This window comes from Panthera pardus, unplaced genomic scaffold (genome assembly GCF_024362965.1).
Source record: "Panthera pardus isolate Hobbes unplaced genomic scaffold, ASM2436296v1 HiC_scaffold_2, whole genome shotgun sequence".
Taxonomy (NCBI): domain Eukaryota; kingdom Metazoa; phylum Chordata; class Mammalia; order Carnivora; family Felidae; genus Panthera; species Panthera pardus.
Genome location: NW_026526765.1, coordinates 120,311,343 through 120,337,496, shown reverse-complemented (window position 1 = coordinate 120,337,496; position 26,154 = coordinate 120,311,343). Strand labels below are relative to the sequence as shown.

Below are 26,154 nucleotides of genomic sequence, written 5' to 3'. Positions count from 1 at the left end.
TGGTTCCGTGTGCTCGAAGTTCTCCCGGGGTAGGGAGGTGCGTTCTAAGTGAAAGCTCAATTGCTCAGCCGTGCAGGGCGGGCTGAATGGAACTGCAGCCCCAATTCCCAGTTTTTTCATGCTCCGCCCATTTAGGATCCTCGGTTCTCAGACCAGCAGACGCACCACCTCGGCTTCGGACCCTGGCCGCGGCAAGTCGCCACGATCAGGAGTGGCAAGGGCCCGTGCACCGCAGCAATCACCCCTTGGGCTCCGGGTCTGCAACACAGCCCCGGCGGGAGAAGGCGGAGCTTGTGTTGCGGACCTAGGCGGTGGCGTGGGCCCCGCCCCCCGCCCGAGGCCCCGCCTCCAGGCCCCGCTGATTGGGTCAAGGCCGCGGAATGGCCGGGTGTCCCCGGGAGGCAGGGGGGTCGGGCTGAGACGGGTACGTTGATTGGTCCGGCTGAGATTAGGTCATCGCTAGCAGGTTCGAGCGGCCCGGACGCCGCTGGGGCGGCCGAGGCTGCTGTGAGAGGGCGCTCGAGGCTGCTGGAGAGCGAACTGGCGAAGGAGGCGGGGAGGCGGCGGCCGCACTCGCTCGCCTGCTTCTCGTTTCCCGGCACCGCCGCGGGTCCGCCGCTGCGCTTCCTGCCCGCCCACCACTCCGTTGCGCGGCGCGGGAGCAGCCGCCCCTCCGCCGAGTCCCCGCGCAGGTCAGGAGTCTTGCGTGCCGGCGGACACCGCGCGGAGGGCGAGCCAGCGCCACACCTGTGGAGCCGGCGGGCGTCGGGGGTCCCGGCCGGGGTCCCGCCGCGCGCGTGCTAGGGGCTGCGGGCCTCCGGGGCGCCGGGGGAGGCGCGCCCCCCGGCTGGGCGACTCGGCCACTATGGGGCTCCCCGCGCTCGAATTCAGCGACTGCTGCCTCGACAGCCCGCACTTCAGAGAGACGCTCAAGTCACACGAAGCGGAGCTGGACAAGACCAACAAATTCATCAAGGAGCTCATCAAGGACGGGAAGTCACTCATCAGCGCGCTTAAGAGTGAGTGTCCCGAGTCCGGCGGGGACGGGGCCCTGAGGCGGGAGGGCCGTCGGGCGGCTCTCGGCCCTGGGCACCCGCGCGCCGGCTGCCGTTCCGCCCCGGGGGTCACTGAGGGACGGGTGTAGGTGTTTGCAGTGGGGCGAGACGGGGACGTAAGATGGGCGAGTCGATGAGGAAGGAGACCCGCCGCCCAGCCGTTGGCTTTCTGGGATGGCCGGGAGGTGACCGAGGGCGAGTGGTGCTCGCGGGGCACCGCGGCCGGGTGTGCGCGGCACACAGGTGTCCCGGGAGTGGGACGCCAGTGCCCGGCGCGCCGCACCCCGTCGGGAAACCCCATCGCGTCCACCACTGCGGCTCCCGTGGGGGAACTCTTGCTCACCCCTGGGTACCCAGCCAGGGAACTGGAACGTGCCCTGCCAAGGGGGCGCTGCCTCCCCTCAGGAGAAGGCGGCTGGTGATTGCTTCGCTGTCTCCGGGCCGCCCGTTTCTCCGAAAGGCACCGGCGGTGCCAGAGAAGGTCTGGGTGGAAGGGCTGCTTAGCTCACGGTTCTGGGGAGTGTTGGCAGCCAGTAATCCAGGGCCGTGTACGTGTGCAGGTTCGGATTCTTGTGTTTAGCAGAAGGTGACAGGGGTGGGAGTACAGCATCAGAGTGTTCCTTTACTCTAAACTGTGGGCGAGGGTTTAAAAATAGAACGAGCATATCCTGACTGTCTCCCTCTCCCGCTCCCTCGCTCTCCTTTCTACCTCTCCCATTATCCTTGAAAACTCCAGGATTTTGAAGGACATGTCCAACGTCCTCACTCAGAAAGGAGAGGTTTAAACTCGTCCTGAAAGATTCTGGAACCTTTCGTAAAACTATTTTTGCTTATTTCCTTTTGGTAGGGGAGCACTGAAATTTGCATTCTGTGTGTGATTGTCCCTTGACTTTTGCAGAGCCAGAGTTTCTCCTGGCCAAATGAGAGCGTTCTAGGGATGGGCTTCTTGGATTGGGCGGTCCTTTTTGGTGCCTTCACAGTTCTACCCATTTAAAAATAGTTGGGTTCATCTTTTAGTTTTGAGAATCGGGAATGACACGAAGGAAGATAGTGGAACTGAACTGTCTTTGGCTTTTCTTTTCCTGTCTGTGTGATGGGTATCTTAATAGGTGAGGTCTTTCAGCTAAGAAAGGTTGCATTGGCAGAGTGGGGTCCCACCTGTGAGAATTGTTCCCAGGCCTCTTTAAAGGAGACTTACAGAAGTCAAGAGCCTGAGATGTCATTTTGTGACCCTGATGCTTCTAAAGATGTAGAGGTAGGTAGTAATGGCTTTAATTGGGCATCTGCTTATTTCAGTAAATATACACAGTGCCTGCAGTGTGCTGGTTACTGCCCTGGACCCTGACTATGTAGCAGTGAATATTTTGCTGCCCTGTGGCTACGGAGACTGATTCCTCGCCAGTGAATTGTCTGTTACTTATTTTACAAATGAGAAAACAAGTTTGGTGAATCTTTAGTCCAGCGCCACACAGCTGTTATCAGTGGGACCTAGTTTTGAACCCCTGCATGGTCTGAGCCAGAGTTGGAGTTCCTGCTAATACAGAGCTCTTAATCCTTCCCCATCCTGCTCACCCAGAATGGATCTCCTAGACCAAGCCTGCGAGTATTTGGAATTGCATTTGTATGTCTGCCTTGAGTATGAGTAGGGTGCATTTGTGTGACTGGCAGTTTATTTGTCTGCTACTATTTCTTTGGCAGGGGTCAGAATTCTTTGGGTAGGAGGGAATAATGCAGTTATTTAAGTTGTCTAATGGAATAGAGCAGACCTGTATCTTGGGAGAAAGACTAGCGAGGAACTAAATGTTCTAATCCCTGTATATCCAGCTGTACTTAACTATACTCTTCAACTGCTACTATTAGTTGAATAGGTCATGTGACCTCTTAAGTGGAAAGGGTGGAGTTGATCACTGTTTCCCAGATTTGAGGCATTCCATTATCATTAGGAGCTTATACAGTGTATATTACTGTCATAGTGTTTGTGTATTATTTTTCTTCTGTTCATCCTTCTTACTACTGAAAATGTAAAGCCGGTATTTTTAAAACTAATTACACAGAAAAAAATAGACAATTATATAAATAACACTAGTTTAGATGATTTATAGTCTCTTCCAACTATAAAATTTTATGGTTTTATTTTATAATTAGTATTCACAGAACTCTGGGTTTAGATTTCTTTTGTGTGCAATAAAACGGGCCTCTTGGGATTGCTAAAGTTCAGCTAGATCATTGTTGTTACTACTTAACATTTTATTTTTGAAGCAACTGAAGGTCAGAGAGGTCGGTCACCTGCTCAAGGTGACACAGCATTTGAATGTATTTGAACCCAAGTTGTCTGATTCCAAAGTTGCCTGTGCTTAACTTAACCCCCAAGCAGAACTGTTGTCTAGGTCTGTTGTCTTTTGAATCCCCTTGAGAATCTGATAAACAAATAACCCCCTTGAAGTTTTTCCCTGGAGTCCAAGCCTCTGATCTGGATACATAGAAGATAAGCAATAAAATAATTTGGGACCTACCTTGGTGACAGTCAGCTTTTTCTGTCCTGAAAAAGGACCTATTTTCACCTAAAGGACCTAGATCTCACCTATTTGTCTAGGTCTTTCCTGTGGGCGCTCCTGTGTTCAGGACTCTTTTCTTACCCTGATGAATCAGTGTCTCAGTTGGGAGGAATTTGTATGTTCAAGGCTTTCTTTCTTTCTGTAGAGTCCATAGTAGCTGGAAACGAAGTTGCAGAATTAAGTTTTAGGATTTCCTAGGTTCGAATCTTAACCCACTCACTTACTGGTTGACTTTGGGCAAGTCACTGAGCCTGAATGAGCTCCTCCTGTGCAGTAGCCACCTTGACCTTCTAGTGTTGTGAGATCAAATGATTCAGTGCTTATAAAGAAAGCACTTAGCTTAGAGCCCGGTGCATAGCACTGCTCACTTGTTGGTGGCTGTAATCATCTTCCAGCATTCGGGGTTGTCAAGACTCAGAGCAAACGTTACTAAGAGCAGAGGAACATTTTTTGGTTTGGGTGCAGGGAGTTAAGCAATATGCCTTCTTAATGCCACTTGTTGATAACTTACACAGTTGTGTATGTGTTAACCACTGGTTACAGTGGGAAGAGTCCTGGCAATCCTCTTTGCATAATGTTGTGGTTATGCCAAAAAAGTTCCACAAGTTAAAAAAAAAAATAGTAGTAAGCCTCCCAACATACTTTCTGTTCCTAATAACATTCTGGTAACTTAAATTTTCAACCTTCCGGCTAGCTTAACATCTCCCCTCAGTGGCTGGGCTGGCTGCCTCTCTCTCTTGTCTTGCAGGAAAAGCTTGCAGAATGCATTGGACTTCATAGTGGGTGTCATGGACCCAGTGGCAAACCAAACGTGGTTTCATAGAAATGAGAGTGAATTCGGCTATTGGTTTTAAGTAGTGATGTGGGTTTTCAGGAACTGTGTCTTTCCATCTTGAGAGTTGGCTTGTGTGGACTTAGTGCTATAAATTTGGCTTCTGCTTAATGAGATAGAATGAATACCCTTGTTCTGATAATCTAAGAGGGGAGGGGTGGGGCAAAAATTCAGATGTTAAGGTATCAACTTTTTAAAGGTATAATTTACCTTACTGTATAGTTCACCCACTTACAGAATCCAGTTCACTGGTTTTTACTACATTCACAGAATTGTGCAGTCATCCCCACAAAGAAATCTCATTCCCATTAACCATTGTTCCCCATTTTCTCCCAGCTCCCTGCTACCCCTGTCCCCAGCCCCTGTCAACCACTAAAGTATTTTCAGTCTTTATAGATTTGTCTATTCTGAACATCACATGTGCAATTTTAATAGTTTCCTCCTAGGTGGTAGTGACCAACTTTAGGAACAGAGTTTTTCATTGGACTTTCAGGTGGGGGAACTTGGAATCTATCTGCTACTCTTCTTCAGGGGCATTTAAGTAGAGGTCATATTCCAAAGATGGAACTGTTTCCCAGGGCTGGGAGGAACCCACGTGTGCGCCTTTGGGTTTCAAACTCATGAGTGGGGAATGGATTAGTTCTAGTTCCTGGTACTGTGATGGATACAGAGGAGACCAAAATAAAACTAGGAATCTAGCCCGTTCCTTCTGTGAACTTTCAGTCAAGTTGGAGCAGTATGTGTGATACTCCATAAAGCCTTACTCTGGGGTCTTAACCTGCTGGGTGACATTTCTTTCTTTCTTTCTTTCTTTCTTTCTTTCTTTCTTTCTTTTTAACAAAATGAAGTAAATGTATATTTCTGTAGTTGAGTCTGTAGTATTTATGAAAACTTTTGGGATGATGTGTTTTTGTTTCTTGAGCATTTACCAAGTGCCTGGCCCTATGCTGTGTCCACATTAGTCTCATTAGTCCTTACCACCATTCTGTGAGTGAATATTCTTATTTTTCTGTATTTTAGACTTGGGGTAACTTGTCTAAGGTTACATAGCTAGTAAGTTATACAACCAGGTTTTGAACCTGGCAATGGACTGCAGGCAGTGGACTCTCTTGAACATGACCCTTGAGTGTCTTCAGTAACCATATTAGTACTAAAGATGCAAATTCTTCATAGATCTAGACCCTAGAAAGGAGAAGCATATGGCAGGTGCTAGATTAAGTGAAAGTATTGTGTCTGTTGTTTTTTCAGACTCTGAAACCTGGGTAGCAATGAATAGCTAATATTTTGTATTGTGCTTTGAAGTTTTGTGTTTCCATCATAGGATTAAAGAACCATTATAGGCTAGAAGGGAAATGATGGGAGTCTGGCTGTCTCTTGCCTTTATAAAGCGCTAGAGTTTATCTTTGGTATCAATGAGTGGTTATCAGTGATTCTTTTTAAAAATAATTTTTTAAAAAAATGTATACTTTTATAGTATTAATTTACTTTATTATTTTAAACATTTTTTTTAATGTTTATTTTTGAGAGAGAGAGAAACAGAGTGTGAGCAGGGGAGGGGCAGAGAGAGAGAGGGAGACATAGAATCCAAAGCAGGCTCTAGGCTCTGAGCTGTCAGCACAGAGCCCGACGCGGGGCTCGAACTCACGAACTGCGAGATCATGACCTGAGCCAACGTCAGACACCTAACTGACTGAGCCACCCAGGCGCCCCACATTAATTTATTTTTTAATGAAAAAAATTTAAATTGTGCTTTAATTGATATATAACTTTGTATTAGTTTCAGGTGTACAACAGGATTCTGTATTTGTGTATGTTGTGCAGGATCACCACAATAAATCTAGTTAACATCTGTCACCATACAGTTATAGAATTTTTTGTGTGTGATGAGAACTTTTAGATGTACTTTCTTAGCAACTTACAAACATAGTCTATTCTACTATGAACAGTAGTCAATGTGCTGTATATCACATGACTTATTTTATAATTGGAAGTGATTCTCTTTTAGCTGGATAATAAAGCATCAAACAGGAAGGCCAGAAACCTATTCCTGGGTCTGATTTGATAAGAAAAATGGTTTATTCTCAATGCTCATTTAAACAAGAGTGAAAAAAGTCAACATGAAGTGTTGCTTGCTTTATTATTTTTTTCTTTTTGAATTCATTATTTTTTTTAAAGAGTTGGTGGTTTAAATCATGTCACACTTTTGTAGTTCTTTAGGATTTGTCATAGGCTTTTTGTAGTAGTGAGATGAGCCCTCTTGAATGGCTTCCCAAAGGATGTTCATTACCAGTCTGCTGTGTTCAGGAGGAATTATATTACTTACAAAATCCTAATAGGACAAATGGGTATGGAGTTAACTAGCAAAAACATTTTCCCAGTTCCTTTGCTTTGCTTTAGCACCTTGCAAATTAAAGGGAAGAAAGAGGCATTTGCAAATTATTTATAAATGGTGGTAATTTGTCATGCTGACATTTGGAATATTAGTCATACAAACATAAACAACAGTAAATTAAGTCCAAACAAGATTTTGTAGTTTTTATGTAACATTAACTTAAAAGTTCCTTATGGGGCGCCTGGGTGGCTCAGTTGGTTAAGCACCTGACTTTTGATTTTGGCTCAGGTCATGATCTCATAGTCCTGAGACTAAGTTGGACTTTGCGGTGGGCATGGAACATGCTTGGAATTCTCTCTCTCCCTCTCCTCCACCTCTGCTTACATGTGCTCTCTCTCTCTCTCTCAAAAAAAAAAAAAATTCTTTAATCCGTTATCTTTATTGGATTGAATAAATTGCATTTAAACTGTAGTTCTCAACCTACTGGCAGAGGTCTGAGGTCTCTTCCCTTCACTTTATGATTAATAAGACAATATTTTTAGGGCAGTTTTAAGTTTACAGAAAAGCTGAGTGGAAAGTATAGGGAGTTCTCATACCAGCCCTTCATACCTATTCCTCTCAATTTCCCCTGTCATTGACACCTTGCATTAGTGTGGTGATAGGGTTATTCACTAAAATCCATAGTTTACATCAGGGTTCATTCTTTGCCTTGTACGTTCTCTGGGTTTTGACAAATGTTAAATAACTTGTATTGGCCATTGCAGTATCATGCAGAATAGTTTCACTGCCCTAAAAATCCCCCGTGCTCCACTTATTCATTCCTGTGCCCCTGTTCTTGGCAGTGACTGTTCTCTTTTACTATTTCCCTAGTTTTGCCTTTTCCAGAGTGTTATATGCTGGCGGCTGGAATCATAGGGTGGTTAGCCTTTCAGATTGACTTCTTTCATTTAGCAATATGCATTTAAGATTCCTTCATGTCTTTTTGTGGCTTAATAGCTCATTTCTTTTTATCACTGGCAAATACTCCTTTGGATGTACCATATGAATGTATCCACTTATTTGTTGAAGGGCATCTTGGTTGCTTCCCAGTTTTGGCTGTTAGGAATAAAGCTGATACAAACATTTGTCTGAAGGTTCATGTGTGGACATAGGCCTTTAACTCGTTGGAGTAAATATCAAGGAGCACAACTGGCGGATCGAGTATTCCAGTTTTGTAAGAAACTGCCCAACTGTTTTCCAAAGTGTGGTGCCATTTTGCCTTCCTGTGAGTAAAGAATGAGCGTTCTTGTTGCTCTACATCCTCATCAGAATTTGGCGTTGTCAGGGGCGCCTGGGGGGGCTCAGTTGGTTTAGCGTCCCACTTCACCTCAGGTCATGATCTCATGGTTCCTGGGTTCAAGCCCCGCATCAGGCTCCCTACTGACAAGGCAGAGTGTGCTTTGGATTTAGTCATTATAACAGGCATGTAGTGGTGTCTCACTGTTTTTTAAATCTATGTTTCCTTAATGACATGATGTTGTGTATCTTTTCATATGTTTATTTTCCAGCTGTGTATCTTCTTTGGTGAGGTGTCTCTTCTGATCTTTTGCTCATTTTTAAATTGGGTTTAGTTTCCTTATTGTTGAGTTTGTTGAGTATTGTTCCGTGTGTGTGTGTGTGTGTGTGTGTGTGTGTGTGTGATAAAAGAAACATAACACAAAATTTACCACTTTAACCTTTTGTAGGTGTACAGTTCATTGGTATTAAGTACGTTCTCAATGTTGTAACTATTAGTGCTATCACTTTGCAGAATTTTTTTGTTTTCCCAAACTGAAACTTTGTAACCATTAAACACTAACTGCTCATTCTCCCCTTCCCCCAATACCTGGTAACGTCTGTTCTGCTTTTTTTTCATGAGGTTGACAACTCTGAGTACTTCATATTAGTGGAATAATACTGTAACTTGACCATTTGTGCCTGGTTTATTTCTCTTAGCTTAATATCTTCAGGGTTCATCCATGTCGTAGCATGTGTCCGAATTTCATTCGTTTTTATGGCTGAATATCTTATTTGTTGGGCTATGATTATCCACAACTATCATGAAGAAAGACTATTCTTTCTCCTTTAAAATCATAAAAAAAACTTTTTTTTCTCCTCTCCATTTTTCCCCCCACGGATTGATCACTAGAAGTTAGGAATTGACCTATCCGTTTACAAATGCCTCTCATGAACATTATATTTATGTTTATTTATTATTGAGAAACAGAGACAGAGCACGAGCAGGGGAGGGGCAGAGAGAAGGGGAGACACAGAATCGGAAGCAGGCTCCAGGTTCCGAGCTGTCAACACAGAGCCCGACGCGGGGGCTCGAACTCACAGACCACGAGATCATGACCTGAGCCGATGTCGGATGTTTAACTGACTGAGCCACCAGGCACCCCTATGGTTATTCCTTTTAAAGTAGCCATTTGTTTCAAGGCAGCATGTTTTGGGGAGTTGTTTTAAGAGCTTTATTGAAGTATAAAATTCACCAGTTTTAAGTGTACAATTCATTTGTAGTTAGTTTGAAGAATTATGCAACCATCACCCCTACCCCATTCCAGTTTTAGAACATTTCTTTCACCTCCAATTGGCACTCTTTAGTCTCACCTCAAGCCTCAGACAACCGCTAATCTACTTTTTTCTACCCCTTATAGATTTGTTGTCTATGAAAAAGCTGAATTGAATCATACATTATATAGTCTTTTGTGTCCGGCTTCTTTCAGTTAGTATAGTGTTTTTAGATAAATCTGTGTTGTGGCATGTGTTGGTTTGTTCCTTTTTATTGTTGAAGAGTATTCCATGTGTGAATCGTATTTTCTTGATCCATTCACCATTTGATAGACATTTGGGTTCTCATTTTTGGCTCTTATGAAAAACGCTTGCAGTGAACATTTGTGTACATGTCTTTGTGTGGACATATGTTTTCATTTCTTATTTCATTTCTTATCTGAAAGCAGAACTGCTAAGTTGTATGGTAGACTTATATTTAATTTTTAAAAACCTGCCAAAGTGTTTTCCACAGCAGAAACATCCTTTTAAATTCCCATTGGCTTTGTACAAAGGTTTCAGCTTGTCTACATTATCACCAATACTTGTTATTGTCTGTCTTTCTGATTGCAGCCTTCCTAGTGGGTGTGAAGTGGTTAATCCTGGTTTTAATTTTCATTTCCCTGATGACTAATGATGTTGAGCGTATTTCCATGTGCTTATTGACCAGTGGTGCATTTTCTTTGCTGAGATGTCTATGTAGATCTTTTTGTTGGGCACTGTCTTATGTCTTAGATTTTTCCCTTTATTTTGTCCCATAAAACTTTTGATGATTAAGTGGACAGTGCTCAGTATATTTTCTTCATTTAGCCTCATTTGGGGACTTTTTGCTTCCATTTGCTTTAACCTCAGATGCATTTGAGTGACCAGTTTCAGGATCCCAGGGCTTAGGATGGTGGTTCTTTGGAGGCTGAATTTCTGGTTTCTGCTTTTATAAGGCTAGTTAGCGTCCTTCTGGGCAGAGGCCTCAGGCTGGACTTCCTAATTCTGGTCAATATAAGCTAATGATCACAAACCCCATGAACTGATGAAATGAGAATGGGTCAGGGAGGAACAGGGATCACCACTGAGCTGTTGGGGAAAGGGACTCATGAAGGTGATTTTGTTATCTCATCAAGGCCATTGCATTTAAAAAGATTTTTTTAATGTTTAGTTTTGAGAGAGAGAGAGTGCAAGCAGGGGAGGGAGGGGCAGAGAGAAAGGGAGGCACTGAATCTGAAGCAGGCTTCAGGCTGTCAGCACAGAGCCCGACATGGGGCTTGAACTCACAAACCGTGAGATCATGACCTGAGCTGAAGTCGGACGCTTAACCTACTGAGGCACCCAGGCACCCCAAGGACGCTGCATTTTAAAAAGCTACGCAAGGGAGAGACACCAATATGAAGCCAACAACGTGCTTTTTCTAGATTTAAATTTCTTTTTTCTTTTTCTTTTTTTTTAAACAATTTTTTAAAATGTTATTTTAGAGAGAGAGAGAGAGAGAGGATGTGCATGAACGGGGAAGAGGAGCAGAGGGAGAGAATCTCAACCAGGTTCTACTAGGCTCAGCTCAATGCGAGTCTCATCCTGTGACACTGGGATCATGACTTGAGTGAAAATCAAGAGGCAGATGCTCAACTGAGCCACTCAGGTGCCCCTCATTTTTTTTTTTCTTTTTTTAAGTAGTCTTCACACCCAGTATGGAGCCAATGTGGGGCTTAAACTCATGACCCTGAGATCAAGGCCTCAGCTGAGATTAAGAGTCAGAGACTTAACTGACTGAACCACCCAGGTGCCCCCAGATTTAAATTTATGACTGACCTTAGTTTTGATTTTTAAAATTATAACCCAGTGAATATCAAATGATACATTTTTTGCTGTCAAAGGAAGACTTTTATTCAACAAATATGGAGTCCTGCTCCGCTCTTAACATGTCCTTCAAGACCTAGAGTAATGGCTTTTAGGGTGGCAGTAACAGGTGCACAAGTCACAAGGTGGGAAAGTGCATGGTGTGTTGAGGACCCGCAGGGAGGCCAGTGTGGTTGGAGAACAATGATGGCAAATGAACAGGGAGAGAGTCCAGGAGCCAGGCCTTGTCTTGAGTCCCAAAACGAATTTTGGGTTTTATTCTAAGTGTAACTGGAACCCATGGGAGGTTGTGATGTGATCCTACTTGTGTTTTTGGGAGATCCTGGGGGCCACCGTGTGTAGAATAGATACAGTGGGGCAAGAATCGCGTAGAGCCCACAGGATTTGCTGTTTGATAGGATTTAGGTTCTTAAACAGTGAAGTCAAGAATGATTGAAATGTTCTGGCTTTAGCAGTTACGTGAATGATGGTGCTATTTTCTGAAGTAAAGATGACTTGGGGATGATTAAATTTGGGGTGGAAGTTAACCATGTGAATGAATGACCTAATCTTATAGTACAAAGGTGAAAAAAATTACACAGAGAGTTCACGAATACATTGTCTTAATAGCATCAAAGAATATGGAAATGTAAAGAACCCACTTTCCTGACAACTGTCAACTGTTTGATACACTTTTTTTTCTTCTTTTTTGTATGTGTATTTTTTTCCCCATAAATGGGATTATACTATATAAATTATTCTGTGTTTTGCTTTTCTGGTTAATACTATGACTTAGACCTCTTCCATGTCAGTACCTGTACATAGTATATTCTTTTTAATGTCTGCAGAGAATTCTGTATGTGGATACACCATGGCTTATTTACCTTGTCTCCTCTTGAAAGATAATTTGGATTGTCTAAGTTTTTCACTATTAGAGAAAGTGCTGCAGGGATCATATGCACAGGTACCTTTGTGGGTACGTTCTAACATTTCCATGGGATAAAGGATTTCCAGGATCCTTGGACATTCCTGGAAGTTTCCTCAATATGGAATTGTTGCCAACCTCCAAGTTTTATAAGCCCTTTGACATCTATTGTTTAGGTCCTTTGCATGTGTATAGTCAGTTTGTATTTGTCTCCTGCTTATTTGAGTGTGTTAGATTATGTTTCTGAAGCTTAACCTTTTGCTTAAATTGGAAGCATCCTTAAAAAAAACAGGCCTTTCTGTTAGGCACTGATATGAATTCTAAAAGAACCACAGCCTGTGAAAAAAAAATCTGGTGTGTGTGTATTTGTGTATGTGTGTGTGTGTGGGGGGGTGGGGAGACAGAGATTACAATTAATTGGCTGTGTCCTAATTAGCTTTGGACCCATCCATTGTGTTTTCTAAGCTCCAGGTTCTTAGGGATAAAATGGGAGACGGGGTGGGGCTTTGCCCATATCTAATAGGCTATTCCAACCTCAAATTTCAGAGACCAAGAAGGAAATTACATTTGTTAGGGTGAGAAAAACAGCATTAGTGGCCAGAGGAATGTTTACAAATTTGAGTCACAGGGATTTACACATTTGTGTAGAAACCCAGAGTGGAGAAATAGAGGAAATATTAGGGAAAACAGCTTGGCAGTGTGGGCCAGAAGCTGTCACGGCGTGTTTACATCTGGCTCATTTCACCTTGGTTGGAAGGCACAGAATGCTTCAGCGGGTGAGCTTGGAGACCCGGCAGTTGCCTGCTATATTTAGAAAGAGGAGATTCCTGAGGTTAGAGTGGTGTGTGTATGTGTGTGTGTGTGTGTGTTTTCTTTACCAGATGGACAAAGGTTTTAGGAGCTTGGGAATTCTGGACTAAACCTTGTTAACCAGCTGGCTTCTCTGGGCCAAGCCAGTAGCTGCACTTTGACTCCTGCTGCTGCCACAAAAGAAACGCCAAAATAAACTCCATTTTACATGGTTGTAAAGACATCACAGGTAAATTTCAAAGCTCATCTGATCTTGCTGTCAGATGTGCTTTTATGTTTACTCTAGGCTAATTTGAACACTTTGAATCTCTGAACTGGCTCCTTCTGTGAGACTTTAGATAGATTTCCAGGCAGATTGAGTTAGCTTGAGGGATTTTCTGTGCCATGGAGACAGTCAAGCAGATAGGGCTAAAACCTAAACTGAGCCCTCATTGAGTATCTCATTATTTCATTTGTGGGACAAGAGTAGACAATGATTATCAGTTCAGCAAATAAAATTAAAAGGGCATTTTTACTTTAATTCATATCTGTGTTTCTTTTAAAAAAGTTTATCTAATGGGAATGCAAGCTGGTGCAGCCACTCTGGAAAACGATAAGGAGGTTCCTCAAAAAACTAAAAATAGAACTACCCTATGACCCAGCAATTGCACTACTAGGCATTTATCCACGGGATACAGGTGTGCTGTTTTGAAGGGACACATGCACCTCCATGTTTATAGCAGCACTATCCACAATAGCCAAAGTATGGAAAGAGCCCAAATGTCCATCGATGGATGAATGGATAAAGAAGATATGGTATATATATACAATGGAGTATAACTCGGCAATCCAAAAGAATGAAATCTTGCCATTTGCAACTACGTGGATGGAACTGGAGGGTATTAAGCTAAGTGAAATTAGAGAAACAAAAATCATAGGACTTCACTCATATGCGGACTTGAAGAGACATAACAGATGAACATAAGGGAAGGGAAACAAAAACAATATAAAAACAGGGAGGGGGACAAAACAGAAGAGACTCATAAATATGGAGAACAAACTGAGGGTCACTGGAGGGGTTGTGGGAGGGGGGATGGGCTAAATGGGTAAGGGGCACTAAGGAATCTACTCCTGAAATCACTGTTGCACTATATGCTAACTAATTCGGATGTAAATTCAAAAAAATAAAAACTAAAATTAAAAAAAAAGTTTAAGTAGGTAATACCTATAAATGGTACATCGTTCAAAAGGGCGGAGAAGAATTCCAATGTCCCTCCAATTTCTCTTGCCTTCTGATGTCAAGTGCTTCTCCTGGAGGCAACATTTTACCATGTCTTGCGATTTTTTCAGATAAAATGTATGCATGTGCCAGAAAATACATATTTATATATTTTTCTGGAGCATGCCATATGCACTGTTTTGCATATATTTGCATATTGCACAGTCTTAATATATTTTTGATCTTATTGTACATTGATACATATAGAACTACTCATTTTTAGCATTACATTGTGCTCCATTGAATGGAGTACAAATAAGTTTCTTTAACCAGCTCCCTAATGATAGATGTTTAGATGATTTCTAACATTTTACTATTACCAGAACATTTTGGTACGTTCACAGGCACATGAGTGAGTAGATCTGTAGGACAAATCCTACAAATGGAGCTGCTGGGCCAAAGGGTATGTACAGTTTTCATTTTGATAAAGATTCCAAAGGAGTGTTTCTGGAAAGTTCTGAGTGAACTGAATTTTATAAATCATGAGTTTAGAGTAGGAAGGAAACTGACTAGTTTATTACTAAGTAGCCTCTGTAATTAAACAATGCTTAGAGTTTTCTCCATTTCTTACTCCCCAGTCTGTATGTAGCATTGGTTCTGGGATTAAAAGCCACAACAAAATCTTTCCCTAAAATGAGACACAGCTGTAACTAGGAACCACTTGAATGTAGGGCCCCAGAGAACTCGTTTGCATTACTAGTGAGGGTGCCATTCAGTTTTTTGTGCAGTGTGTGCATTATTCAGGAAGTTTGGCAGGTATTAAAGGAGGATAGTCTCCTACCTTTGACTGGAGAACACGACTTTGGGCCAGTATATGCACTTGTCTGTCAGCAAGGCTTCTCTGCGCTATGGAATTTCTGGAGAGTGGTGAGGGAGGAGAGTGTTTTATCCGACTTCTCTCTTGCAGTTTCCTCTTCCTTCAGGTCAGCTCTTTTCTCTCTGGAGGATAGGATTGTGCCACCTGTCCTGGGTGGTGTCTGTTTCAGTGCCTGTGACACAGCTCATGTTGGGGTGGAACGTTCTTGCTGGGAGGGTTTCTGAGACGGGGCTGGCACAATCAGTGTCATCCAAGTGCTCAGCATCTTGAGAGGAGGCCGAGGAAACACAGACAGTCCACAGTACAATTAGTTCAAAAAGTCCTGGAGGAAAGAGGCAAGAACTTCGGAAAAGGCAGGTGAAGGCTTATCAAGTCCAAGGAGCCAGTGTTCCTAGTGATAAGTCAATTAAAACCACCTCTGTTCTTTTTACCCGACCTTTACCACTGTTTATTTACTTTGAAAAAGTCTATTAAAAAGTACATTCATTTCAAAAGGGAACTTTATAGCATTCCAAAATGACACGTTGGATGTAGTTAGCAATATTTTTTTCTAAAACATCTTCACATAGTTATTAAATCATGATCATTAAATTGAAAATTATTTGTCATTGTTATCACCTAAAATGCTCCCATATTTTACCAGTGATTTGAGCTTTACTCTGCTTAACACTGTCCCAAGGCAGAAATGTGTGAGAAAATGGATACCATCTGCTCATGGTGCCTGGAAGGAAGGGGAGGAGAGGTGAGGACGTGCTTCCCAGACCAGGTACAGGTGTCAGGGGAGGTGGCATTGTGCCAGGGAAAGTACAAAGCAAGCGGCAGGGAGAACACTTTGCTGAAAATCTGATTCACTCAATGTAATCATTGTTTGAATATTCAAACAAGCTGATTAATATAATGCAAAATTCCATGGCATTTTCCCAAGGAGACATGCTGGTGTGGGCGGAGAACACGTTGTCAACAGTAGACCAAGGACGGAGGAGTCCGGGTGTTTCCAATTTCTATGTTAGGTCCTCGGGGTATGGCTGAACTGTGTATTCTAGAACTGTGGTGTGTGATAGGGGCTATGGGGCTAAGTAAGGTTTGTCCTTACTAATTTGTCCCATGGAACATATAGGTAGAGGCACCTGCAAGGCAGTGGGAAGCACAGGTCTGATATTCTGGGAAGAGATGGTGGGTTACTGGTTTGGGTCTCACCAGGTGCTATTAGAAACCCGGGCAGTGGTTCTCGGCCTTAGCTGCACATTGAAATCACCTGAGGATCCAGGACTCATCCCGGGAGATGCTGATATAGTTTGGGTTGCCAGCTGAACGTAGGGAATTTTCAAAGCTTCCCAGGTGATTCTAATGTGCCGGAAAGGCAGAGAACCACTGGCTTGGAATAAGACAAGAGAGCAGAGGTGAAAATCACGGTGGGTAGCAACATTCAGCAGAACAGGTAGGTGGGAGAGGGTTGGAGAGATCTTTGCTCTGATGACAGGGTGTTTTATTTTGCCCACTTTGGGTGAGGGCTTGCCCAAAGGCCCTTGGATTTGACATTGGAAGTGAAACTGCAGAATGCCTATGTGCAGGAGTGATAGATATCCTCCTTATAATATTGTGAGGAGTAAACGAGAGAATTGTATCACGCTTTGCAGAGTAAATTGGCACATGGTAAGTGCCCTATCATTGGCATGTGCCACTGGTGACTTTTCTATAGACTGTTCTTGTTCTGAGGTGGTGGTTCTTAAACACGAATTTGTGTAAAAATTTCCTTAACTAAGGGAAGGATTCCTGGTCTTTCCCAAGGATATTCAGATATGTGAGCTCTAGGGTAAGGTCTGGAAATCTGCATTCCTCGCAGGGCCCCCAGGTGATTTGCATGGAGGGGGTCCTTGGAATTGGTCAGGAGAAGATTTTACATAAACCTTGTTTCAAATCCTCTGTCCCCTTTTAATGCACATAGCTTTGCTAGCTAGCGTCACGTTGGGACCTCTCAGGTTTCTGGAAGGAGCCAGTATGGCAGGTCGAGGAACCGAGGAACCGTTTGAGGGGGTACAAGTTCTAGTGACTTCAGAACGTCTCAGCATGTGGCTTCATGCCTGGGGTCTAGTTGTTTGAGCTTGGCTTGTGAGTCTGGACCCTCCTGTAGCGTTGGTGGGTGGGGGGAGGTGAGGAAGCTCCTGAAAGGAAACGTTATGTTCATGGGCAATCACAGGACAAACGTTTTTTCCCACAGTGAGTCTTGGGCGCTCTTGTGGGGGGTTAAAGTCATTTGGGGCAGAGCCTGTAATTATGTTGCACATTTTCTTCTTTAAAAACATTCAGGAAGCATAATGAGCTGGCTGAGCTGTTAGACTGCTCCAGGGGACTCGAGTCTGGGGTAGCTTAGGAGGGAGACTGGCTTGAGGGCTCTGGAGGGTGAGGTGCAAACCCAGATCACTGATCTCTTCCCCTCTGGTCTGGAAGGTGTGCCCTTGGGGCAACTCATTTCTGGCAACAGCTTTTTCCTTATCTCTCTTTCGATCTCAGCTGGTTCTCAGCAGAGGGGAGGGTGACAGCACACCACAGCCCTGCTGGTGAGACCCCTGGGCCTCACTGTGAGGAGCCCAGGGCTGCTTTTACTCTCTTGTTTGCTGCTTCTGTGGACTGCTCTCCTAAAGGCAGGGCTTTCTTGCGTTTTTATCTGACGAGTGCACTGAGATGTGTGCCATACATGCTGCCGTGGGCTGCTTATTCAGCAGATCACCAGCCTCACAACTCCTGCTGTGTGCAATATGGAGGCCTCTGCACCTGCAGCCTTGCCCTGCTCCTGCCGCGCCCCAATGCCTCTGGCTTCCTGGCCTGGCCTTGGAGGCTGCAGACAGCTTTGCCTGCTGAGGTCCCTGGGCCCTCTGACCGAAGTCGCCTTGAGCTCAGCCTGCAGGGTCAGCAAGCTACCATGTTGCCAGGTCCGTTTAGAGCAACAAGATGGTTCTCTCTCTGGAAAGAAATCCTGTTTCCTCTTTACAGAGCCAGCATGCGTGTAATCAGTTCCTCAGCAGGGAAGCTCTGCTCCACTGCATAGAAAATTGGAGTGGAACCCAGAGCTTTTGGCCTCAGTGCCTTTTGGGATATGACTTTGGCTTGCTACTCATCTCCCCCACCTCTTCTGGCCAGCATAACTTCACACTACACCGCAGTGAAAAGAGAAAAACAGGGCTTGGGGCTTTTGTGCTTGGGGCAGCACAGAGTTCAAGCATGAAGATGATCACCAGCTGAGGATAACTTCAAATTGGCTTGTTTCCACAAGTCTGGGTTCTGAATGTTGGGATCTAATCTCTCCTCTCTCCTTCAATCTGGACAACTGAGTCTCTTTAAGAAAGAAGAATGAAATGTTTTTCGATGGTTATCTGAAATGAGAACCTTGTGAAATGTTAAGAGGGAGAAGGATGAGTCATGTCTTTTAATGTGACACCTCAAGCAGTCCTATTACTGAGCTCCCCAAATGTGCTAGCATTGGGGTTAGGCAGTGGTGGGTGGAGACCTTGGAGGTCCTTTCTTAGGATTTTTTTTTTTTTTTAAGCAGCTTTGTTGAGATAAAATTCACACACTACACAATTCACTTATCTCAGTGTACAGTTCTCAGTGTATAGTTCATGGCTTTTAGTATATTCACAGAATTTTTCATCCATCTCCACAATTAATTTTAGAACATTTCACCATCCCCCAAAGACAGCCAGCCGTACTCCTTAGCCATCATCCCCTCTCCTTCCCATCCCCCTAGCCTTAGGCACCCACTTCCTTAGGATTTTAAAGTGTGGTGCTGTCCTGTCAGCCTTGTTTCTTGATCTTGTTCAGCCACATATCCTTTTCCTTTGGTGCGTCCAGACATCTTGCAGCTCCCAGGAATGCTGTGATTTCAATGCCAGGATGTTTGGATCTGGCAGTCAGTTTTTCTCTCTTCTGCTTTGAATAGATTTGCTAGTGCAGCAGGGCTAAATCACATTCATTCATGAGCGCATACAGGTCTCTGGTTTGGGAGTTCTTTCATCATGTGTCGTGGCTCGGATCTTGCCCCGAAGAGGGCAATTTCCTGGTGACAGTGGGAAGGAAGAACCCAACACCCAGTAGTAGGTAGGTGCATTGTTTTGAGCAAAAGAGTGGAACTTTTGTTTCTACAGAGGGGAAAAAAAAATTCCGATACTCCTCTGATTGGCATAGTTGGATTTGCAGAGTTTTCGGGTTTAACCGTTTTTGGAGCTATTGACAAATAGGTGTCTTACGTGCTGAAATAGTGAAGGTTTGGGTGTTGAAGGTTTTAACCTGGAAGTACTGCACTTCTTAATTACCAAAGTGCTTGTATTCTAAGACATTCCAGCCCAAATGTAGATAACATGTTTTCACCCTCTGTTTTCACTCTCATTTGCTTCCTTCCTTTTCATTTTCTCTTTCTCCCTCTCATTCTTTGATTATCCGCCATTCTTCCATCCTCATGGTGGCCTTGCCAAAGCATCAACGAAGTGACTGATCTCCCTATGTGGGTGATGGGAAAAACAAAGTCTTTTGTAAATGTGAATGACCTGAAAATAGTATGTGGAGTTTAGGAATTATAGCTAAAGAGATCATCAGATTTAAGGTGACTGTGAATGTATAGAAACAGAAAGAAGTATGCACTGGGAATGGTCCCATTTTATAAAAATACACTGTCTGGGGTGTTCTTTGTTGATACACATCCTGTGTTAGGTTTCAAAGGTGAAAGGACACACTCAGAGCCAGGGTGGGTACAGAATGTCCTGCTCACTGGTTGAGCCATGTGGACAGCATTTAGGTACTTATTTTCTGCTTGTCTAATGGGATCTGATAAAAGCCTCAAGTTCCCATTTTTATCATTGGGGTAGAGGGTGCTATGAAAATTGTCTTTAACAAAAGTAGGTCAGTGACTTAGATTTGAAGAAGATAAATTTGGGGACACCGAATGAGAACATGTTATTTGGGTTAGTTGAACAGTTCCAGGTATAATTATGTATGTATAATGCCAATTAGGGACCTAGAATCCTATTTGGGGTAGGTCAGAGAACTGAGTGATACCCGAGTCTTGGTAGGTGTTCCGTCTAGAATTTCCAGAAATAATATATTTTGGACAAATCTTGCAGAGACCTGGACACCATGGTTTACATCTCCCTCCCTTGAGCCAACTCCTTAGTTCACAAAGCCATTAACAGCAAAAAAAAAAAAAAAAGCAGGATGCCCCTTTACCTTCTTGTGAGGCATGTATTCTCTAGTCTTTCTAGTCATGAAAAAAAAAATTAACCAGTTGAAAGTCAAACTTTTTTTCTGATATTATAGGTAATACATATTCATTAGCAAAAATGTAGAAATTACAGATGAATAAAAGAAGAAAATGCAAATCATACCAATAGTCTGGTTAGAGATCCTCATTTTGGCTTTATAACCTGTACTACTCACTAGAACTGCTTTCTAAGATTGTTTTAGTGGCCACATAATATTCCAGGGTTGCTGTGTCAAGACTTGTTGAAATAGGGGCACCTGGGTGGCTCAGTTGGTTGAGCTTAGGACTTCAGCTCAAGTCATGACCTCATGGTTCGTGAGTTCGAGCCCCACGTCGGGCTCTGTGCTGATAGCTCAGAGCCTGGAGCCTGCTTCAGGTTCTGTGTATCCCTCTCTCTCTGCCCCTTCCCTGCTCGCACTCTGTGTGTCTCTCTCTCAACAATAAATAAACATTTAAAAAAAAAAAGACTTCTTGAAATAATCGCTTACTTTTGGACAGCACTTTCTCTCTTTTTCATGATTGTTGACTAGTCTGTCATGGTTGTCGTTACAGACATGCCATGATTATCCCTGTAAGATAAATTTGCATTGGTTGTTCTTTTGTTTTTTTCCATATCTTTAAGATTCAGCTCCTGTCTCTCTGCTTGTTCCCTTCCTTCTCTTGCTAGAGGAGCAGAGCCTTGGGGACAAAGAGTAGGTGTCTTTTTGGAGTGCCACAGAAGGAAGAGTCCCACATCTTGAAAGCATGGTGTTAAATTTATTTGAACCACAATAATAGTAATAGTATATCTAGCACCATTGAACTTTCACAACAGTGTCATGAGATACGTGCTACTATCCCCAGTTCAGCAGAACACTGAGGCATGGAAAGTGAAAGTAATTCAGACAACTCAAAAGTGTTGCAACCAGGATTGGAACCCTTTTACTCTTAATGGTGGTATACTGCTGACTATGGAATCTGAGCTTAGTCCCTTAAATCTTCTGTTTCCTCATTTATAAAATGGGAATAGTAGTGCTCACTTGAGAGCATTTTAAGAGTTAAATGAGGTAGTGTGAAAAGCTCCTGGCACAAATCACAGCAGCCAGCTATTCTAATGACTAATTTTTTTCACCTTTTGTTGGATAGGACCCATACAGAAATTAAAAAAAATTGTCCTTGCACTGTCTCTGCATACAGTCTCTGGGTTTCTCACTGGGGATGAATTATATTAGTTATCTTTAGAAATTAGACTGATCTTGTACCCTGGCCACTATTTTATATATATATATGTATATATACATACATATACATATATATGTGTATATATATATATATACATATATATGTATATATATATATACACATATATATGTGTATATATATATATATATACATACATATGTATATATATACACACTTCATTTAAAGTTTATTTATTTTTAGAGGGAGCACGGAGGAGGGGCAGAAGGAGAGGGAGACAGCGAGAATCCCAAGCAGGCTCTGCGCTGTCATTACAGAGCCCGATGTGGGGCCTGAACCCAAGAAACATGAGATCATGTCCTGAGCTGAAGTTGGATGCTCAACTGACTGAGCCACCCAGGCACCCTGGCCAGTATTATATTGACCTTAATCCAGATGTCTTGGTTTTAAACATGTCAATCACAACATTCCATATCTTCTTCAGGACTGGGATGCTGACTTGTCAAAAGCCATTATAAAAATAACATGTCACATGAGGGCCCCTCCCTGCCCAAATCCAGCCTCACCACCCAGGGGTGCGTGCCATCAGTTTCTTGAGCACACAGCTAACTTCTAACAGGGAGTTCTTCCTTGACTATAACATAAGTATGTCTTACAGTACTCAACAAAAAATTATCTTTTATATAAATATTGGTGTGAAGTGGAAGACGGTGAGTTCCATTCTCTGGTCATAGGTTAGCCCTGTTCCCAACTCTAATAGTTTTGTTGCCCCCACTTCACCCTATCACTGGTACCTCTCAGCTGACTTGAACACTTGGCCAGTTCTGAACAAGGGAAGTCTTCTCTCTCCTTACATCTGTTGAATTTCTGAAATCATTTTAGTCCTAACAACCCACAAGGAGCCTGTTGTCCTAGAAAAGAATCCAGGATTGGAGATTGGTAGGGTATTTTGTTTATTATTTTTTACATTTTTATTTATTTTTGAAAGAGAGACAGAGTGTGAGCGGGGGAGGAACAGAGAGAGAGGGAGACACAGAACCTGAAGCAGGCTCCAGGCTCCGAGCTGTCAGCACAGAGCCCGATATGGGGCTTGAACTCACGAATCGTGAGATCATGACCGGAGCCAAAGTCGGATGCTTAACCGACTGAGCCACCCAGGTGCCCGTGTTTATTTATTTTTTAATTTTTAAGTTAATTTGAGAGCGTGTGTATGAGTGGGGGATGGGCAGAAGGAGTGAGAGAGAGAGGGTGAGGGTGAGAGAGAGTCCCAAACAAGCTCCACGCTGCCAGTACAGAGCCTAATGCAGAGCTCGAACTCAAGAAGCCATGAGATCATGACCTGAGTCAAAACCAAGAGTGGGACGCTTAACCAACTGAGCCACCCAGGCGCCCCTATTTTGTTTCCTTCCAGTAGGAGTAAAGATGTGGTTTTGACTGCATTAGCTCAGTCAACAAATACTTAGTGGACACCATCTGTGCTCTAGGGCGTTGTTACAGGTGCTGGGGACATAGCTCCCAAGGAGACAAAGTTCTTAGGCTTGTGCAGTTGATATTTTACAGGGCAGACAAATTAAACAAGCAAACAAACTGACAGGATACTTTGAGATAAAAGCACCACGATAGACATAAAAAGAGACTGACAGTGATGGATAGTGGAGGGTGGAGGCAAGGGTAGCTTATGTCTTCAGAGAATGCTTCTCTGAGGTGCTGAATGAATTTATATTCTGGGCCAACTTGGTGACCCCTGGTTGCTATCACCTGGGAGAGACTCTTTGCTGGATCATATTCTTTCCCTTCTATTTTCATGGGCAGAACCTTTTTTACCTTTTGTAGTCATGACCACCCAGAGCCTTAGTGAGCTTGGTGAGGTAGGATCTACTCCCCCATATGGCAGGTAGACTGGAGTTTTAAAAACCTAAACCTTATCAAGTCTGTCTTAACGTAAATTTCCCAGTGGCTTCCCTTGTCATTCAGAATATAATTTTAACTCCTTTGACCATGGCTTATGTATGATCGACTTCTATCTTGTCAGTTTCTTTTCTGACTGTTGTCCTTTTCCCACTCTGTGCTTAAGCTTTCCAGCCATAGGATTTTCCATTGCTGTTCCTTTGGAGTGTGTTTGCTTTAGATCATTATGACCTTTAACATAAAGGTCATCTGCTGCTTCTCCTCCTTGAGGTCTTCTGAGAGCAGTCCTCTTACCACCTGACCTAAAGTCTTAAGTCGCTGTTCCTTCCCTCCCCACTTTATACCTTTACCTGTTTCACTCTTCCTAGTACTTGGAACCCTCTAAATTCCCTGGTACAAGTTGAGGAAATGATACCAAATGTCTTCAAAGAGCCCAACTTGACACTTGACCTGTTCTGAAAGTGCCTCTGAGTGTTCATGGCCTCAAGCATCCCTTGGCTATCTTTAGATTTTATTCTGTTTTATAGATTTCACCTTGGACAAATCAGGTCTGACTGCTTTAATTGGATAGTTATCCAGTTTTCCTTTTGGGTGGCCCAAGAAATGGAGTTAAAAAAAGCAAGTATCAGGGTGCCTGGGTGGCTCAGTCAGTTAAATGTCCGACCTCGGCTCAGGTCAGGATCTCACCGTTCATGGGTTCAAGCCCTGAGTCAGGCTCTGTGCTGACAGCTCAGAGCCTGGAGCCTGTTTCCAATTCTGTGTCTCCTTCTCTCTCTGCCCCTTCCCTGCTCACACTCTGTCTCTCTCTCAAGAAATAAACATTAAAACAAAAAAGTTAAAAAAAAAAAAAAGCAAGCATCAGGGTCACCTGAATGACTCCTTCAGTTGAGTGTCTGACTTTGGCTCAAGTCATGATCTCGTTCGTGGTTCGTGAGTTCGAGCCCCACATAGGGACTGTCAGCCCAGAGTCTGCTTAGGCTCTTGTGTCCCCCTCTCTCTCTGCCCCTTCCCTGCTTGTGCTCTCTCTGTCTCAAAAATAAATACATCTTAAGAAGCAGGACAAAACAAACAAAAACATCAGAACTAAGAGTTGATTAATGCTGTCACCAGCCTCCTTCTGCCTGTGCTCTTTTTCTTGGATCTCTTTTTCTGTCCCTTTACCTCTACTTTTTTCAGGTGGAGGAAAGGAAAAACAAATTTTCTGTTTCTAACTCTGGGTCATAAGTAGCACCGAGGTGGAGGTCTTGATCCCCTTGGTGGGTAGGTAGTTGTTTAATCTACTATGAATTGATTCCTTCCCCAATCTTCACACTTAGAAGAAATGGACTTATAACTCTTCAAACAACAAGGTTATTTGCTTATGTTGTTTCCTTTAAAAACAGATTTTGAACGTTAGAGTATGTGTTCTCTGTACTCATTTAAAGGTGTTAAGTTTTAATACCTATTTTAGTTATAGTGGTACATGTGGGAACATACCCATTATAAGCCTCAGAATTAATTACTAAAGACTTACTTTTCATTGTGCTCTAAAAAGATTAAAATAAGAAAAACATTTTTCTCCTTTTGTTTATATTGCAGGCCTCTGTGTATTATTTGCTGACAGCATTTCCATGCTGGAACCACATCTCTTGTTTTTCCAGCGGACACCCCCAAGGCATAATTTCTATACAAGATTTTTCTGAAAGTCTGCAGTGATTTTTTATAAGATTTAATATCAGTTTATTTGGATAGGTCTATGTGGATAAATGGATCTTAACAGGAATTCAGCCAACAAAAGACCATGCTTCCCATACAGTGTCTTAACCTTTTAGGACTGGAGTCTCGCTAAGTAGAATTTAGGCATGAGAGTCAGTCTCTTGTCTCTGTTGTGTCCTGAAAGCTAATCATTCTTAGATGTTTAATTTAGGAGCGGGCAGAGAGCGAGAAGGAACAGCATCACATCTATCTATGTACACGCAGATGACCTGTTTGGCGCGTCTACACACTAGAGACTCATTGACCCACATCTTCTCTTCCTCCTGCCGTGTACAGGCCCTTTCGGGATCTGGTACCACAGTTATTATTAAAATGTGTTGCCAAATGCGGAAATCTCCATCCCTGCTGACTTCCACTTGTAGGAAATTAGCTCATGACCTAGAATCCTTGGAGGTGGCAGTGGAGTGAGAAAGGTTATGGAGGAGTCAAGAAAATCCTCAACCTGAAATACAGGCTGGCCTGAGTTTTCTTGACTATATACAAGACCTTTCACTCCTTGGTGATTTCTACTTTCTTAATAAATAGTAAAGTTTAAGTTATTTCTGTGTCAGAACCTTGACTCTGTTTTCCTATCAAGCTGTTTTTGAAAGCATTTTTTTATCTGTTTTGGGGGAACATCCACGGCTTATGTTCACTGAGGGCAAAAGTTAGAGGAACTTGAACCAGTGTGGGAGAGACAGAAACTCATGGGAGAGCCCCTGAAGACAGCAGGTGCTCTGTTGGCTGTTTGCTGTCAGCTTTGTAGAACAGCACGAGCCCACCCCTGCCCTTGAGTCACAGGGCCATAAACAGGACATACTGCGTGACCTGGAGGTCTGACTTTCATTCCTCTGCTTGTCCACTGGAATGACCAGGCTGAGGCCAGTTGCCAAGCAACCCTGGACATAATAGAAGCACGAGAGTTCCTCCACCGACTGTTACATTCCTTCTGCCTTTTTTCTCTTTTTTCTCTTCGCTGAGGGGCTTGAGGCAAACTACTTTTGGGTGGGAGGAGAAAAAGCGTACTTCCTGGAAATACTGATTGTGAGAGTCTTACCTCTTTAAGTCTCACTGGTCACAGCTCTAATCAGGTAACTTGGTGT

General features: G+C 43.3%; 1 protein-coding gene across 1 annotated transcript in view; it reads left to right on the top strand.

Moving 5' to 3' along the window:
- The first annotated feature begins 543 nt into the window (after positions 1 to 543).
- Positions 544 to 26,154, top strand: part of ARHGAP26 (Rho GTPase activating protein 26) — a 422,696-nt gene continuing 397,085 nt past the window's right edge. The window contains 1 exon segment of the mRNA XM_019424560.2: positions 544 to 1,019. Within this exon segment, the coding sequence (XP_019280105.2) occupies positions 866 to 1,019 (154 nt within the window). The 5' untranslated portion in view covers positions 544 to 865.